At 41.3% G+C, this 17,642-nt stretch overlaps 1 protein-coding gene across 3 annotated transcripts in view; it reads left to right on the top strand.

The window, feature by feature from the left end:
* Positions 1-455: 455 nt before the first annotated feature.
* The window catches only part of LOC135513921 (zinc finger SWIM domain-containing protein 5-like), a 73,073-nt gene continuing 55,886 nt past the window's right edge, over positions 456-17,642 (top strand). For all 3 annotated transcript variants that reach the window (XM_064936964.1, XM_064936955.1, XM_064936945.1), the window contains exon 1: positions 456-1,005. In XM_064936964.1, coding sequence (XP_064793036.1) covers positions 507-1,005 — 499 coding nt within the window. In that variant the 5' untranslated portion in view covers positions 456-506. The remainder of the gene's footprint in view (positions 1,006-17,642) is intronic.

The following is a 17,642-nucleotide window of genomic DNA, read 5'->3' as shown; positions in this document are numbered from 1 at the left end:
TTATTTTAAATTGCTAGGTTAGGTAGTCTAGCCAGCTATCTAAATCTTGTAGTAGGCCTATTCATTACCAAATTACCAACCACATGTGCTCAGGGGCCCTAAACCTCCAGGGGGCCCCCATTGCTTTTGTAGTCACTCTCAAACAGATATCAAATGAACATGGCATAAATCATGGCAAAATGTGTAGAATTGCAGGAAATTAGCTTAAAAACTTTCTCACCATGGAATAAATGATAGAATCTCGCCTAGGGCCCCCAGAAGGCTAGAGGCGGCACTGCACACACACGCATGCACGCACGCACACACGCACGCACACACACACACACACACACCAAGAGGCCAGTAGCGGTGGCGCGTTGTCAGTGCAGTATCGCGATTGGGGAGTGTTTGTTATTGGTGGTGACGTATACACCCCCTCAACCCCACTCCCTCCTCTCCGGTTGTGCAGTGTCTCATTTGTGCAATTCTGAAGCTGGTCGTCTGTTCTCAGTGTTTATCTGGACGTCATGGCGGAGGGACGTGGAGAGCTACCGCCTCAGCCGCCACTTCATCTATCTTTACCCCCGGCCAGCAAGCGACCATGCTTGCGCCCGGCTCCCCGAGGTCCTGGTCCGGGGCCTGGTCCGGGTTTTCCGAACTCTCGGTTTCGCTGCCCGGAATCTCTGTTGGACTGTGCCGCGAAGGCTGTAGCGGAGAAATGGGCCTTTGAGAGGGTGGAGGAGCGCTTCGAGCGGATCCCAGAGCCCGTACAGCGCCGTATAGTCTACTGGTCCTTTCCGAGGAACGAAAGGGAAATATGTATGTATTCGTCGTTTCAGTGCCGCGTCGCAGGCGAAGAGGGTCCGGCGGTGGGTACAGTAGCTCCCGCTGGATCCGGGTCTGTCCCTGGAGGGGTTACCAATACGTCGGCCGCCGCCGGGGCAGCGGGCACCGGAGATGGACTGCCTTTCCGCCGAGGCATACGGCTTTTGGAGACTGGTTGTGTGGAAAATGTCTTACAAGTCGGTAAGTGGAACAAAAGCAGCACTTTGCCCTTGTCCCTCCTCTTGAACAGCTTTTCATGAATCTGTACCAGCTAACTCGGTCAAGGAAGGGTCGGATGGCTTCTAGGAATTATAAGTTTTTCCATACAAACAAAAGTATTGAAAACCTGGTCTATGTTGATGCAATTTTAGCATACGCCAATATTAATTTGTTTCGGTTCAAATTAAGTGGGCAGAATGATCTACATTCGATTTGCAAATTCAGATGTCTGGCTAGGCTACTCTGTTTCAGTAGAAAGCAGGATACGTTGGTCTGTATCAGTTTAGCTGTTAATAAATTAAAGGGCTGTCAGTTGAGGAGCCTTTATTGTAGCCGTTTGTTAAAATGTGACTGGTTTTAACCACACGAACTGAGACAAAGTATAATTTCCATAGCCTCAATATAGCACTGACTCGCTTCACATTACGTTGAGTCGATTGAGCCGACCCAGCTATGTGTTGGCAACATTTAGCACTTTTTTCCGTCGTCTAGGGCTACAGTATGGAAGGCTACGCTTTCCGTGCGCCGGACTGGCGGCTGAGAGGAACTAAACACACGCGAATAAAATGGATCTCCATTTGTCAGTTTTACATTTTTATTATTTTACAACTCGATTGTGTATTTTTGATAGATAAAGGGTGGTTTGTGTTAGACAAAGGCGGTTATTGGTTATCTTATTATAATTAAACCAACATAAGCCGCTTTGATCCAAATCCTATATCTTTTGTTTATTTGCTAGTTGGACAAGACAAAGGACTCGTATCCAATCTAGTATGGACATTTTTTTGTGCAATGTTAACCAAGCATCGAACGCAAGTTTAAAGTATTAAAATAGATCCGGATGCCTTAAATTTTACCAAATCAAATTAGTGCTGGGAAAATGTGTCTCGGGGTAGCTCCTCTGCTACACAATAGCTTTCCAGTTGAGATTATCAATATCCGTCTCGCATTTCCAATGCGATCACTGCAAAATAGCCACCACTGAGGGTTATTTTCGACCAAGGGACAATTCAGCGGCTCCTCTCTCCAACGAAATATTGTTTTATTCATGCGTCTGCCTCCATAAAACGTTAGACTTATCAAATCCTCATTATCTAAACCAATGGAGGGTTTGATTAACTTTTGTTTAGGGTTAGGGCGAAGAGCCAGATAAACATATGGGTTTACACATCCCGACAACTGGAAACGGAATAGGCCTAGAACACGTTTTTCTAGGTTACAGCAAAGACTGGGCTATTGGCCTACGTGGAAATGTTTGGATTTCATATTGTTTCTGTACAATATTACTTGAAAATAATAAAGCACACCATATTATATTCTAAAAAACATGATGATAAAACCCAAAGTTCAGTAAGGCATAAGGAAATATGATAGCATGTAGAAATATAAAATCCACATGAATTATGCAGATATGTGTCAGAGGAGAGACAGTCAATTTGTGAACTCAAGTGATTTCGCTATTGCAATGTGTGGCTGAGTATGAAAAAAACAACCAACCTCAGCACAGTGGAGTCTGAGTTGTCCCTTGAAATATAGGCTATAATGTGCCTCAAAAGAGACACTTACCAGAGTTAGCCGTAAATAAAGTATTTTCCCGCCGGGTCAATACAGGCCTGTGTTTACCTTTTTATGAGCAAAATGGAAAGCAGTTAAATGTTCACATGGGTCCCTGAGATTTCTATACAGTAGAAATGAAATCTTTTTCTGCCATTTATTTTGTGTGCATCTTATATTTGTCTAAAAAAGACTATGGTACATTAACTTTGTTTACACCACCAAGCCTTTCTACAAAGTGCATACATTCCTATGGTATAAACCAGCTACAGATGAGGGTTGCTTGTGCCTTCAAAATATTTAGGATAGTTTTCTACTTGCTCTCTGTGACTGCCAGAACTAACCAGCTCCCTGTATCTTAACCATGCTGTGGGTCTCCTGGCACGTGATTTTTAATTTAGAGGGTTCTGCCTGGTGCTCCAGGCCTGCAAAGCAGATGGGATGTTTACAAACTAACAGCTTATATGAAGCGGTGGAGAAACCCAGGAACATGTCATCTTTGGGAATGCAGCCCGTTTATGTTCTACCTTTTGGTATACTCAGTGAGTCTGGATTCAACGACCGGCACGTCTTCCTTGCTTGTCTGATAGTTCAGACAGAACATTCCACTCCTAGTCATCCAAAACCTTGTTACCTGCCTTGAGACATTTAGCCAACTGTCAGAACAGGACAGGAGCAGGCCTGTTGCTATCTCTCTCTCTCCATTGCTTCATGTCTGGATGGGCCCACCACTTCTTTTCACCAGAATTGTAATTCACATGCTGCAACAGTAAGCCCAAAAGTCCTTAGTCGGCGCTTTTTATTTGTGTCGATGGGGGCAAATTCATCTGCATTCAGGACAGTTAGCATGCAGTGGCTCATAAATAAATTCAGTGTTTGGATTTTTGAAATTAATTAGTATAACTGTGTAATCAGTTGAAAGACAAGAATACCAGTTTGGCCCAGATATATGCCTTTGTCTGGTGTGCTTAACTCTCTAAAGTCCCATATTGCATGTGAACTCATCACATTGCACATATTAGCCTGTGCTCATAATCTACTCAGGGCTTTAGTCATAATTAGAATAATCAAAGCTGGTTGTGTGTTTGTGTATAATCCCCCACACATGCCTAGCAGTCTCCTCATCACCAGGCAGAATCTTATAAAGTCCTCAGAGAGGAGGTTCCAGCTTTGAGTCAGGCTTCAGGATTATTGGGTCATGCTTTGTTACCCAGCTGTAGAAAAAGCCCTTGTTCACAGGAGGGGGAGGAGGAGGAGGGTCTGTGTGTGTGGTGGGGGGGATTGTTATAAACATGGTCCTCTCTCTACCTGTTGTTTCATAAAGCCGTAATAGGTCCCCCTCTTTGAAGCTTCACCGACTTCCACTAGAGACGAAGCCATGCTTATGCTGGATTATGCAATTTAGCTCTTGAGATTCCTGTGAAAATGTTTGGGGGGGTTCAAGTCATGTGGGGCTTCTGCTATGAAGAGAGGGTTTAAGGGTGACAGCCTAGCGGTTAAGACTGTTGGGCCTGTTGGGTTTGAATCCCTGAGCAGACTAGGTGAAAAACAATCTGTATGTGCCCTTGAGCAAGGCGCTTAACCCTAATTGCTCCTGTAAATTGCTCTGTATAAGAGTTTCTGCTAGATGACTAAAGTGTAAGTAAAATGAAGTGATTGAGCTCAGCCAGGTCCATTCCTAGTCATCGATGATGTACCTCAGCCATGACTCAAACAGGAGTCACCCACCTCTTGGATTTTTGTGTGGCAGGGTGCGGGCCGAGTACGATCATGTCTTTTTGTTTTTCCATCTTGGCATCTCATTTGTAACACCTGTATTGTGGAAGGCATTTTTGTGTGTTTTGGGGGTTTCGTTAGAAATGACACATGGCAAGATAAGTTGTTTATACTAGATGATGCCATGTTAATGCTGTGGGTAGACGGCTGTTTAACTGTCTGTCTCTCTCCTCTCATTCTGTTACAATTGGGCTCTTCTACTTCCCTACTACAAAATGAAAACTACCCATTCACTAATGACTAACCCATAGTGTCTAGTCTACATTATAAAATGGATATGTATCGTTAGTAAATCTGTGCATCTGCTAATGGACTTTACTCAGGCTATTTGTTTTTGATGCAGACCCTTTCTATTTATTTTTGTGCCCTTGCTGTAGGTTTTCCTAAACTCGAGTGAGTTTGGAGGTTGTTTCTTGGCTCAATTTTCTTGGCTCGATTTGAGGCAGATATTAATTTGTTGCTCCTCATGTCACTACTCATAGTTAGCCTTATCCACCTCATTTTCAAATGTTGCTATGGGACAGCCAAACAATAGAAGTGATGGATTCGACTTCCACTTTACTTCCCTACTGCAGCCCGCCGGTGACAAACTTGCCTCAAGTTGCCGGAGTAAATGATTAGTAGTCAATTTATAGAGCATAAAAGTAAAGTAAACATGTATAAGTGTAACGATAAACTATAGGCTACATAGCCTAAACTATAAAACCTTTGTGAGTATTAACACCAGAGGAGAGTTTGTTGTTCTACAGTCCTACACCTGTCAATCAACCAGTGGTGTAAAGTGCTTAAGTAAAAATACTTGAAAGTACTACTTATATAGGCCATCCAATGTATTCGGCGCATGTGACAAATAAAATGTGTTTTGATTTAAGTCGTTTTTGGTGGCGTATCTGTACTTTACTTTACTATTTGTATTTTTGATAACGTTTACTTTTACTTCACCACATCCCTAAAAAACTGATCTACTTTTTACTCCATACATTTTCCCTGACACCCAAAAGTACTCGTTACATTTTGGATGCTAAGCAGGACAGGAAAATTGTCTAATTTACACACTTATTGTGATAACATCCCAGGTCATCCCTACTGCCTCTGATCTGGTGGACTCACTTAACACATGCTTTGTAAATTATGTCTGACTGTTGGAGCGTGCCCCTGCTATCCATAAAAATAATATTTATAATTATGCCGTCTGGTTTGCTTTATATAAGGAATTTGAAATGATTTACACTAACTTTTGATACTTAAGTATATTTAAAACCAAATACTTTTAGATTTGTACTCGAGTAGTATTTTACTGGGTGACTCACTTTTACTTGAGTCATTTTCTATCATGGTATCTTTACTTTTACTCAAGTATACTTTTTCCACCATTGCAATCATCCTACTGCAATTGGGAATGCATCAGTAAAACAATGTTATCATAACTGGCCAAAAGTGATCACACCAATGCACTTTCTCTCCTAAACTTTCCATGACAGTTATTTTTCTGTAGGCCTGTTTTACATTCAGCAATCGGCAAGAGCAAGTCTGCTCCACTATCAGGGCCGGCGTTATGGGCGGGCCCCAGGGGGCCTGGCCCGCCCTACTGGACCCCATTTCCCGTCCAAATAAATATAGAAATATTTATTATTTATTTGACCGAGACGCATGCCGACAGAGATTCATCAATCTCAGATTTAAGCATCCAAGTGAGCGAAACAGTGCCCCTCTGTCTCAGTATGTGTAGACCACAGGAGGTTGGTGGCACCTGAATTGGGGAGGACAGGGTTGTTGTAATGGCTGGATTGGTATAATTGGAATGGTATCAAACACAATAAACATGGTTTCCATGTGTTTGATGCCATTCCATTCCTTTCGCTCCAACCATTATGAGCTGTCCTCCCTTTCTCAGCCTCCACTGGTGAAGACCATGTATTGTATCTGATGCTGTCTGGGCAAAAAGAGTATGGCATGTCATACCTTTTCTGGCCAGACAGCATCAGATACATGGGCCACTTATAGTAAGACAACGGGGTGCTGTTTTGCTCTCCAGTTTCAGCAGAGAGGAAGAAACGAAGCGAGAGAACACACTTTTGCCAAAATCTGCTCTGAATAAGCACAATGCATTTCTATGGGCATAATATGCAGACCTAACCTTGTCGCCTGCATTCCCGACTTTGGACCAACGACTCACGATGTTAGGGAGGAGACATGATCACCTTATCATTATATACAAATCTCTGGTTTCAGACACTTGCGAATTAAAAAGGCAAGTTGGCGGGTGAACAATGCACTGTTCGGATGCTGGCTTCTCCTATAGTGTATTGATGTTTTGCCAAAATGTATATAATAATAATTACTTACTAAAATCCTTAAAAATACTTTACCAGAGAGTTTGACTTGGCCACAGAGGACCATTTAGCTTATTTAAAAAATGTAAAAAACAGCTGTGGATTGTTTCAAATCACAACCGCATATGCCTATTTGTCAAGCCAGCTTTATGGGCAACGCACGTGGTAATAGGCCTAGTTGATTACTGAGTTGCATCTGTCAGTAAAAATCTCAAATGTGTGAAGATAATGTAAGTGGAGTATAATTTAAAATGTAAAATTCATGCACGCGCATGCGTGGTCCTGTGGAAAGAAACGGACCTGCTTCTAAAAATCAACACTCCCAACTGATTGAGTTCTGGCTCTGTCCACTATTGATTAGCCCTAGGCCTACATTTTTAGACGAGAAAATGATTATCTCTACCTGGGCTACAAAAACACAGTGCAATGAGAAATGTGTTATTGTTAACACGTGAGTACACAATTATTGTCTATAGGCTGTAAACTGCTAGCCTGGCCGACTCGCAACCCACGTGACCACACAGCGAGGCTGTTGTTAGCAAGACTAGTAAACTGCAGTGATCTAGGCTAATTTGAATAACCGCTCAAACATCCTGTTTTGTTTCATGCCGAAATAACTGCATAGCCGACAGCCTAGGCCTGATTCTACAACTATTTGGATCAGTTTGGGTCTATTCTCGATAGTTTAGAAGGTCCAGAAAGGTACATTAGCAGCCCACTCATGGTGTATTTTGTCAGGATGCAGTGTTTAGATAGGCAGCCTACTATAGTCTTCTCCTTTCCAACTCCCCGCCCGTTGTTAATGCTGTAGCCTATTTTACATTCCGCAAGCAAGAGTGCATTTGTCCTCCTAATAGGCTCTCGGTGAATAAAATATATGGAAATAAGTGTCCAACAAGCTTTTGTACTCTATTGTTTTCCTGGGACTGCACACGATTTCAGAGGAATAGCCTAGGCGGTGGAGAGGCCAGTTGTGAAATTGCGCAACAGAACAATGACGACAGACAGGCTATACATCTCGAGTCTAACAGGCTGACTACACCGCTTGCGTTGCGTGCGTGAGCATTGCAAAATAAATGTAAGAAATCTTATGTTATTCAATTATTGCACCCACACTGCTCGCGCGTGCCGACGAGCGTTTGTGTTGCCAAGGGCTAAAATAGAAATCAGTTCTATTTCTGACACAGATCACGCTGCAAGTCCTGTCTCTCCCATCTCCTCATTGGTTTATGGTATAACCAATGAGGAGATGGCACGCGGGGGACTGAAAGACAAACAAGGTCAGTGGCGGTAATGCACCTAATTTATGAAAGTTGCCAATTGCAATATAAAGTCAGGAGAAGAAAAGGCCTGGAAGGAAGAGAGATGACTAGAAACAATTCAGTTGACCGTTTTATGTGTGGATTAATTGGCGGAGTAGAGGACCTTGTGCATTTCAGGTAAAATAACAACTCAATGTTTATATCCCAGGACAAATTAGCTAACATCAGCAAGCTAGCTAAATAGGACAAATTAGCTAGCAAGTGCAAGCTAACTAGCTAAATTGCCATAAAAATGGTTAATGTTTTTCAACCTGTCCCCAAATTAATATAATTGGTTCAGAGTTTGTTTTGATATTTTAACCTGCGTGTTGTGATCACGTTTGGTGTGGGGGGACAAAATATATTTATGCACAATGGTGCAAGCGCACAGCCAGTTTGGGTTCCATGTAAGTTAGAAGCGTATGCACATTAACCCATCCATTTATAAAGAGAATATATCGTGTTAATTTACACTGTGTGGGAAAAAAGTGATCAGATAGGCTACCTATGATTTCGTTATGTCAGCTCCAGTCCCCGGACACGCAGCTCAACAATCTACCGTATTGATTCTGGTTTTTAGGGACAATAAATGTATCCTACCTAGGCTACCACAATACAATGCAGAATGTTATTGTTTTCAAGGGAGTAGAAAACTCTAGTCTGTAAACCACAGGGAATAGCCTATGTCATTTGAATAATTGCTCATAAGCCCGGTGTTTTGAATGCATATTCATTTAGAAATAACTGCATCCGGGCTTCCGGTTATGCAACGTAGGAAATGGCTGCCTAGTTTTACGTACTGCACATCAGTTGGGTATCCCCCCCCCTAAATTCCACTATTTACTCTGAGCATTATAATAACTTACGCAAAATGGAAAAGGGGAAAGTAGGAAAAGGTCTGAGCTACAACAACAGCCCGCAACAAGACAGCAGAAGATATAATCGTCGATGAACCCGAAATTAGATAGCAGCAGCAGCAGCAGCAGCAGCAGCAGTAGCAGCAGCAGCAGCAGCAGCAAAATAACCCTTATTTCGTGGGGGAATGAAGGAGGAATTGCGCGAGGCGCTCACAGGCTTACGAGAGGAACTTCGAGAAGATGTAAGAAAATAACTGAGTTCAAGAAGGACATTAACCAAAAACTGGAAGAAAACAAATTAGAACTTCCACAGCATATCTACAAGAATGGGGTACACAGAACAGCGCATTGGGGAAACGGACACTTGGAACTCCGCAGTCAAGGAAATACTTGAACAGTCACTGAAAAGCCAACGCACTACAGGCAAAAGTGACAGAACCCGAGGGTAGTAGAGGGCGCAGAAAGTGACTATATGGCCAACTTCGTGGAGGGTCTATTCAAGGGCATACTTGAAGACGACACTGACCTGGGAATCGAGAGAGCACACCGAGCTCTGGCCTCAAAATCCCCCAGTGACGCCCCATAGTAGTGCGGTTCCTAAAAGTCTCAGTCAAAGAGAAAGTCTTACATGCAACCTGGAAAAAGCCTGTTGACTTCCAAGGCCAACGAGTGTTCTTTGATCATGACTACGTGGGAGAGATACTGAAAAGAAGGAAAGAATACAGCCCCATTAAGAAAGCACTTGAAGAGAAGGGTATTCGCTTCCAAACACCAGACCCGGCAAAAATGCGGGTATTTCTGGAAAATGTCCCGGTTACATACGAGCATGCAGACGAGGCGGCTGAGGACCTTAAGTCGAGGGGCTTCCCAGTGGAGTATACCGCCAAGAGAAAGGCGACATCACCAGCGGAAAGACTCGAGTAAGCTCTCCCATGGATCGTTGTTCACAAGCAGGGTCGTGGAGAAAGAGGGAAACCATCTCGGCGAGAGGATGTTCACATCCGAGAGAGACACTGAATCGGATTTAACAGAATTAATAGTTACCGCGAGCTGTTAAGACTTTGGGTTGTTACGGTTGACATTACAATAGGTAAAATATATCCCCTATTTTCCCGCAATGCTGAACAAGGGTGAGTAGCCAAAAGCATGTGTTCTTTACGAACACACTAAGTAGTGTCACGTTAATAACATATACAGTGGGGCAAAAAAGTATTTAGTCAGCCAACAATTGGGCAAGTTCTCCCACCTAAAAAGATGAGGCTGTAATTTTCATCATAGGTACACTTCAACTATGACAGACAAAATTAGATTTTTTTTTCTCCATAAAATCATATTGTATGATTTTTAATGAATTTATTTGCAAATGATGGTGGAAATAAGTATTTGGTCAATAAAAAAGGTTTATCTCAATTCTTTGTTATATACCCTTTGTTGGCAATGACAGAGGTCAAACGTTTTCTGTAAGTCTTCACAAGGTTTTCACACACTGTTGCTGGTATTTTGGCCCATTCCTCCATGCAGATCTCCTCGAGCAGTGATGTTTTGGGGCTGTTGCTGGGCAACATGGACTTTCAACTCCCTCCAAAGATTTTCTATGGGGTTGAGATCTGGATACTGGCTAGGCCACTCCAGGACCTTGAAATGCTTCTTACGAAGCCACCCCTTCGTTGCCCGGGCGGTGTGATTTGGATCATTGTCATGCTGAAAGACCCAGTCATGTTTCATCTTCAATGCCCTTGCTGCTGGAAGGAGGTTTTCACTCAAAATCTCACGATACATGGCCCCATTCATTCTTTCCTTTACACGGATCAGTCTACCTGGTCACTTAGCAGAAAAACAACCCCAAAGCATGATATTTCCACCCCCATGCTTCACAGTAGGTATGGTGTTCTTTGGATGCAACTCAGCATTCTTTGTCCTCCAAACACGACGAGTTGAGTTTTTACCAAAAAGTTATAGTTTGGGAGAATGTCATATGGTCAGATGAAACCAATCTTCTTCTGGATCATCCACATGCTCTCCAGCAAACATCAGACGGGCCTGGACATGTACTGGCTTAAGCAGGGGGACAAGTCTGGCACTGCAGGATTTGAGTCCCTGGCGGCGTAGTGCGTTACTGATGGTAGGCTTTGTTACTTTGGTCCCAGCTCTCTGCAGGTCATTCACTAGGTCCCCCCGTGTGGTTCTGGGATTTTTGCTCACCGTTCTTGTGATCATTTTGACACCACGGGGTGAGATCTGTTTGAGGTTGTGGGCAGGTGTCTTTAATACCGATAACAAGTTCAAACAGGTGCCATTAATACAGGTAACGAGTGAAGGACAGAGGAGCCTCTTAAAGAAGAAGTTACAGGTCTGTGAGAGCCAGGAATCTTGCTTGTTTGTAGGTGATCAAATACTTATTTTCCACCATAATTTGCAAATAAATTCATTAAAAATCCCACAATGTGATTTTCTGGATTTTTTTTTCTCATTTTGTCTGTCATAGTTGAAGTGTACCTATGATGAAAATTACAGGCCCCTCATCTTTTTAAGTGAGAGAACTTGCACAATTGGTGGCTGATTAAATACTTTTTTGCCCCACTGTATATTAGCTAAGGATTAATGACACATTAACAACAGGGCGACAAGGGCATATCAAGGGGAGGATTCATGATATCCAAGCATGACCGATATAGTTTTCACTTGTAATTAGCCGATGTGTATAAGCAACAAAATAGGAGCCCTTATTATTTTCGGTTCCACCAGGTCTTGTTTGTGACTACGGACAGGCTCATCCCCTCTGACCCCAGAGGCAAGAGACAGTCGTCTGACATGGGAGTCCAAATACCTAAGTATTTCCCCACTTTGGTTTACTTTATTATCGTTCTTGATTTGTCGTTCATTTTTAGGGTCATGATAAGCAGGCAGATATGGTGCACAGTTTTTTTTATTTTATTTATATCAATACATCATGGGGAATTTAAGGTAATAAGTCTCAATGTAAACGGACTGGGGAGTGCCAACAAGAGAAGTAAGGTAATAAGTCTCAATGTAAACGGACCGGGGAGTGCCATCAAGAGAAGTAAGGTAATAAGTCTCAATGTAAACTGACTGGGGAGTGCCATCAAGAGAAGTAAGGTCATAAGTCTCAATGTAAACGGACTGGGGAGTGCCATCAAGAGAAGTAAGGTCATAAGTCTCAATGTAAACGGACTGGGGAGTGCCATCAAGAGAAGTAAGGTCATAAGTCTCAATGTAAACTGACTGGGGAGTGCCAACAAGAGAAGTAAGGTAATAAGTCTCAATGTAAACAGACTGGGGAGTGACATCAAGAGATGTAAGGTAATAGCAAAGATGAAAAGGGAGAGAGGTGACATACTATTCTGGCAGGAAACTCACTTATCCACACCTGAACACGAGAAACAAGAAAACGGGATATATGAACACTTTTTTTTTTTCTTCTTACAAAATGGGTACAAGGGGAGTTGCAATCTTGATCCCAAATTCAGTTTATTTTGAGTTTATGTCAGAAATAAAAGACAGAGGGTAGATTTATACTTGTTAAATGTAAACTGGATAACAAGGAAGTTACATTATTTAATGTATACGCACCCCCAGGGAGTGACATGGTCTTCTACGGGAAGGTGTTTGATTTAATTGCCACAGAAACCACTGGCACTCTTATCTGTGGAGGGGACTTTAACACAATTCTAAACTCAAAATTGGACAGCACAAACCAAAATAGGAAAATGAGCCTAGTTGCCAAAAAGATCAATAGGATACTGCAGGATCTAGGACTGCTCGATGTATGGCGTGACACCCACAAGACCGATAAGGAATATACTTTTTACTCAGCCTGCCACACTGAATACTCCAGGTTAGACTACTTTTTTATGTACAGTGCAGATAGACACAGGCTTAAGAATTGTAGGATCAGGCAGAGCGACTTATCAGATCATAATGGAGTTTACTTAACTTTTCACCTTGATAGCAAACCAGGAAATTCTATATGGAGACTTAATACAAGCATGCTGAATGATCTAGCATTCAAGGAATCAATAAAGACAATTGAACATCTATCTGGAGAATAATGATAATGGGGAAGTATCTCCTGCTATATTGTGGGATGCAGCTAAGGTGGTTATTAGAGGGAAGATCATAGCCACATCATCTCTCAAGAAAAATATTAAAGCACAGAAACTGCTGAAATTACAGGAAACCCTAAGAAACTTTGAACGATCTCATAGTCAATACAAAGACCCTCTTCTATTACGAGAGATTCAAAAGGTAAAACAGGAAATTACCCAGATTTATAGAGAAGAAGCTTAGGTTCCTGAAACAATGATATTATGAAGCTCAAAGGAAACCAAATTACTAGCATGGAGACTCACAAAACAACAAGCACAGAATACCATTTTCAAAATAAAAGACCCCAAAACAAAAAAGATCACATGCAAATGAGATGAAATACAGAATGCATTTGAATCATATTACACAAATCTGTACAAGCAACCAGAGAAGGCAGATGCACAGACAATAGAGCACCTTTTGAACTCACTTGATCTCCCGTCAATTGGGACAGAGCAAAATGATAGACTAACTTTAGAAATATCCACAGAAGAAATTAATGAAGCATTATCTCAACAAAAAGTCAACAAGTCTCCAGGCACTGATGGCTTCCCTTCAGAATGGTTCAAGACCTTCAGAGAACAATTAGCACCTCTACTTAAGGCCTGTTTTAACTGGACTCTGAGGGAGGTGGGTCTCCCACCGTCATGGAGATAGGCCATCATATCAGTAATCCCAAAAGAGGGTAAAGATAAGAAAGAATGCAGTTCATATAGACCTATCGCAATTCTTAACCGATTATAAACTATATGCATCAATAATAGCCAAAAGAATGGAGAACATACAAAATAGGCAGACACAGGACAATATAAGGAGAACACTACATGTCATGGACCACATTACTCAGAATAAGACAAGTGCAATATTAATCAGCCTAGATGCAGAAAAATAATTTGCAATAAGACAGGACCCAACCTTAGAGGGAATAATAAGAGACAGTGAACATAAGATATGTATGCTGATGACGTTCTGTTATTCCTTAAAGACCCAGGCTCAAGTGTACCTAGATTGATGGATGTTTTACAAACATTTGGAACATATTCAGGGTATGTGCTTAACATACACAAGACCCAAGCACTAGTATATAATTATACCCCACAGGAAGAGCTGAAGAGTAGGTATAACTTCACCTGGACCTCTTCATCCATTAAATATCTGGGAGTGTATCTACCAAAAGGTATACCCAAACTTTATTGCATGAATTACGATCACATTAACAAGAAAATATATGATTACCTAGACAGGTGGAATTCACTTCCCTTAGATCTTAGTAGTAGAATTGAACCCATCAAAATGAACATCCTGCCAAGGTTACTGTATTTGTTCCAATCACTGCCCATAGAAATCCCACCTAAACAGTTTAGGGAATTGGGATAAACGGATATCAAGGTTTATCTGGAACAGTAAAAGACCAATAACTAGATATACAACATTACAGTTACCAAAAAACTGTGGGGGTATGTCAGCCCAATTGAGACCTCTGGTGTGTTGGTGCAATTCAGAATACGAATCCAAATGGAAGACTACTTTGACAGAGATACAGTCAGTTTTGGGAAATGAGGATGTGGTAAAAGAAATATACAATAGACAAAATCAGTGGATTAATTTCTCTCTGAAGACATGGTTTAGGGTAGATAAACAAAATAATTTAGACAGAGAGCTCAAACTGCTGAGTTGGCCCGCATACGACCCCAGCTTCATCCCTGCAACTCAGGACAGCAGGTTTAAACAATGGATGCAGAAAGGCATCACATAATTCAGTACAATTATAAGGAATGGGAACCTAAACTTCCAGGACCTAAGTAAAAAACATGGCTTGGATAAACAAGATTTTTACAGATACCTACAAGTTCGACACTATTTCTTAAGTGAGATAAAATTTACTGACCCTCGAGCACTTCCCAAATTAATCCAAGTATTCACTAACGCATACAACTTGGAGTAACAAAAAAAACTATTTCAAATATCTACTTGGGTATTCAATCTTCAAAGAAACATTCTACAAACTATATTAAAAAGAAATGGGAGGAGGAACTTAAAACCTCTTGATACTCCCCATCCCGGATCCGGGATCGTGACTAAAGCCTCAGGCTCATTAGCATAACGCAACGTTAACGATTTCTGAAAATCGCAAATAAAATGAAAATAATGCGCCTGCTCTCAAGCTTAGCCTTTTCTTAACAACACTGTCATCTCAGATTTTCAAAATATGCTTTTGAACCATAGCAATTGACTAATTTGTGTAAGAGTATGCTAAGCTAGCTTAGCATTTTGAGTAGCATTTAGCACGCAACATTTTCACAAAAACCAGATAACCAAATAAATAAAATCATTTACCTTTGAAGAGCTTCGGATGTTTTCAATGAGGAGACTCTCAGTTACATACCAAATGCGCAGTTTTTCCTGAAAGCGTCTGTGTGTAGGAGAAATCGCTCCGTTTTGTACATCACATTTGGCTACCGAAACGAACCGAAAATTCAGTCACCTACAACGTCAAACTTTTTCCGAATTATCTCCATAATATCGACCGAAACATGGCAAACGTTGTTTGGAATCAATCCTCAAGGTGTTTTTTCACATATCTCTTCATTGATATATCGTTCGTGGAAGCCTGCATTCTTCTCTGAATTCTGTGGAAAAATACTTGCAGCTGACTTTTGCGCACCAATTTCGGCGCAGGACACCGGGCGGACACCTGGTAAATGTGGTCTCTTATGGTCAATCTTCCAATGATATGCCTACAAATACGTCACAATGCTGCAGACACCTTGGGGAAATGACAGAAAGGGCAGACTTACTCCTCTCGCATTCACAGCCATATAAGGAGACAATGGAAAACAGAGCCTCAAAAATCCTGCTCATTTCCTGGATGCCGTCTCATCTTGGTTTTGCCTGAAGCTCACGTTCTAGGGCACGCACAGAAAATATCTTTGCAGTTCTGGAAACGTCAGAGTGTTTTCTTTCCAAAGCTACCAATTATATGCATAGTCGAGCATCTTTTTGTGACAAAATATCTTGTTTAAAACGGGAACGTTTTTCATCCAAAAATGAAATTGCGCCCCTAGAGTTTCAACAGGTTAATAACCTCTTGAAACTAAGGGGCACTATTTTTAATTTTGGAAAAACAACATTCCCAAAGTAAACCGCCTATTTCTCAGGACCAGATGCTAGAATATGCATATAATTGACAGCTTAGGATAGAAAACACTCTAATGTTTCCAAAACTGTCAAAATATTGTCTGTGAGTACAACAGAACTGATATTGCAGGCGAAACCCTGAGGAAAATCCAATCAGGAAGTGCCTCTTATTTTGAAACCGTTGTGTTCCTATGCACCCCTATTGGCCATTGGAAGGGATATCAACCAGATTCCGTTTTCTACGTATTCCCTAAGGTGTCTACAGCATTTTGACGTAGTTTCACGCCTTTATGTTGAAGAATGAGCGTAAACGACTACATTGCGCAAGTGGCCAGCTGAGGGCTCTGTGTGATTCCTGCGTAAAAGACGGAGGTAGTCATTTTTCCTCTCGCTCCTACTGAAAAGCTAATTGTCCCGGTTGATATATTATCGAATAAATATTTGAAAAACACCTTGAGGATTGATTATAAAAAACGTTTGCCATGTTTCTGTCGATATTATGGATATAATTTGGAATGTTTTACGGCGTTGTCATGACCACTATTTCCGGTGGATTTCTCAACATAACGTGACCAACAAACGGAGGTATTTTGGGTATAAAAATAATCTTTATGGAACAAAAGGAACATTTGCTGTCTAACTGGGAGTCTCGTCAGTGAAAACATCCGAAGATCATCAAAGGTAAACGGTTAATTTGATTGCTTTTCTGATTTTCGTGACCAAGCTTCCTGCTGCTAGCTGGACATAATGCTATGCTAGGCTATCGATAAACTTACACAAATGCTTGTCTTGCTTTGGCTGTAAAGCATAATTTCAAAATCTGAGATGACAGGGTGATTAACAAAAGGCTAAGCTGTGTTTCATTATTATTTCACTTGTGATTATTTTCTAGTAATAATTTTTGACCGTTGCGCTATGCTAATTAGTGTAGTTGATGACAATTCTCCCAGATCCGGGATGGGTAAGTTCCAAGAGGTTTTAACATTGAAATAACTGATGAAACATGGTTGAACATATTAGAGACTCAACAAAGCTCCACCAACTGAAGGTCATGGAGAGAATTCTGTTGGAAGAATGTTATTAAACGTTTCTTCACAACACCTAAACTGAAATCAAACAGACGGGCTTACTGGGGAGAAATAAGATTGAACATTGGAAAAATAATGGGATTTGACATAGAACAAACATTCATTTCTTTGTACATGGAAATACCTGATAACTTACACAATAGAGAAAAGTACCTCTTGAAGGTCCTACTGGCAGCCAGTAAAAAGGCTTTCACTAGGAAATGGCTACAAAAAGACCCTCCCAGAGTGGCACAATGGATAGACATTGCAGAAAAAATACACCACATGGAGCGTATGACCTTTGTTTTAAGAACTCAACAGGAGAGAGGTCAAGAATACTGGCAAAAAATGGGTTTCGGGCTTGGAAAAGGTCTAATTCAAAGATGTCAATGTAACTAATATGATGATATGATGATGAAGGTATGAAGTGCACAGATCGTTTTAGGTTGTTCTTTTATTTGACTTTATTTGTGCTTTCTTTGTGTT

This window comes from Oncorhynchus masou, chromosome 3 (assembly GCF_036934945.1).
Source record: "Oncorhynchus masou masou isolate Uvic2021 chromosome 3, UVic_Omas_1.1, whole genome shotgun sequence".
NCBI classification, from domain to species: Eukaryota; Metazoa; Chordata; class Actinopteri; order Salmoniformes; family Salmonidae; genus Oncorhynchus; species Oncorhynchus masou.
This window is presented reverse-complemented; position numbering and strand designations above follow the sequence as displayed.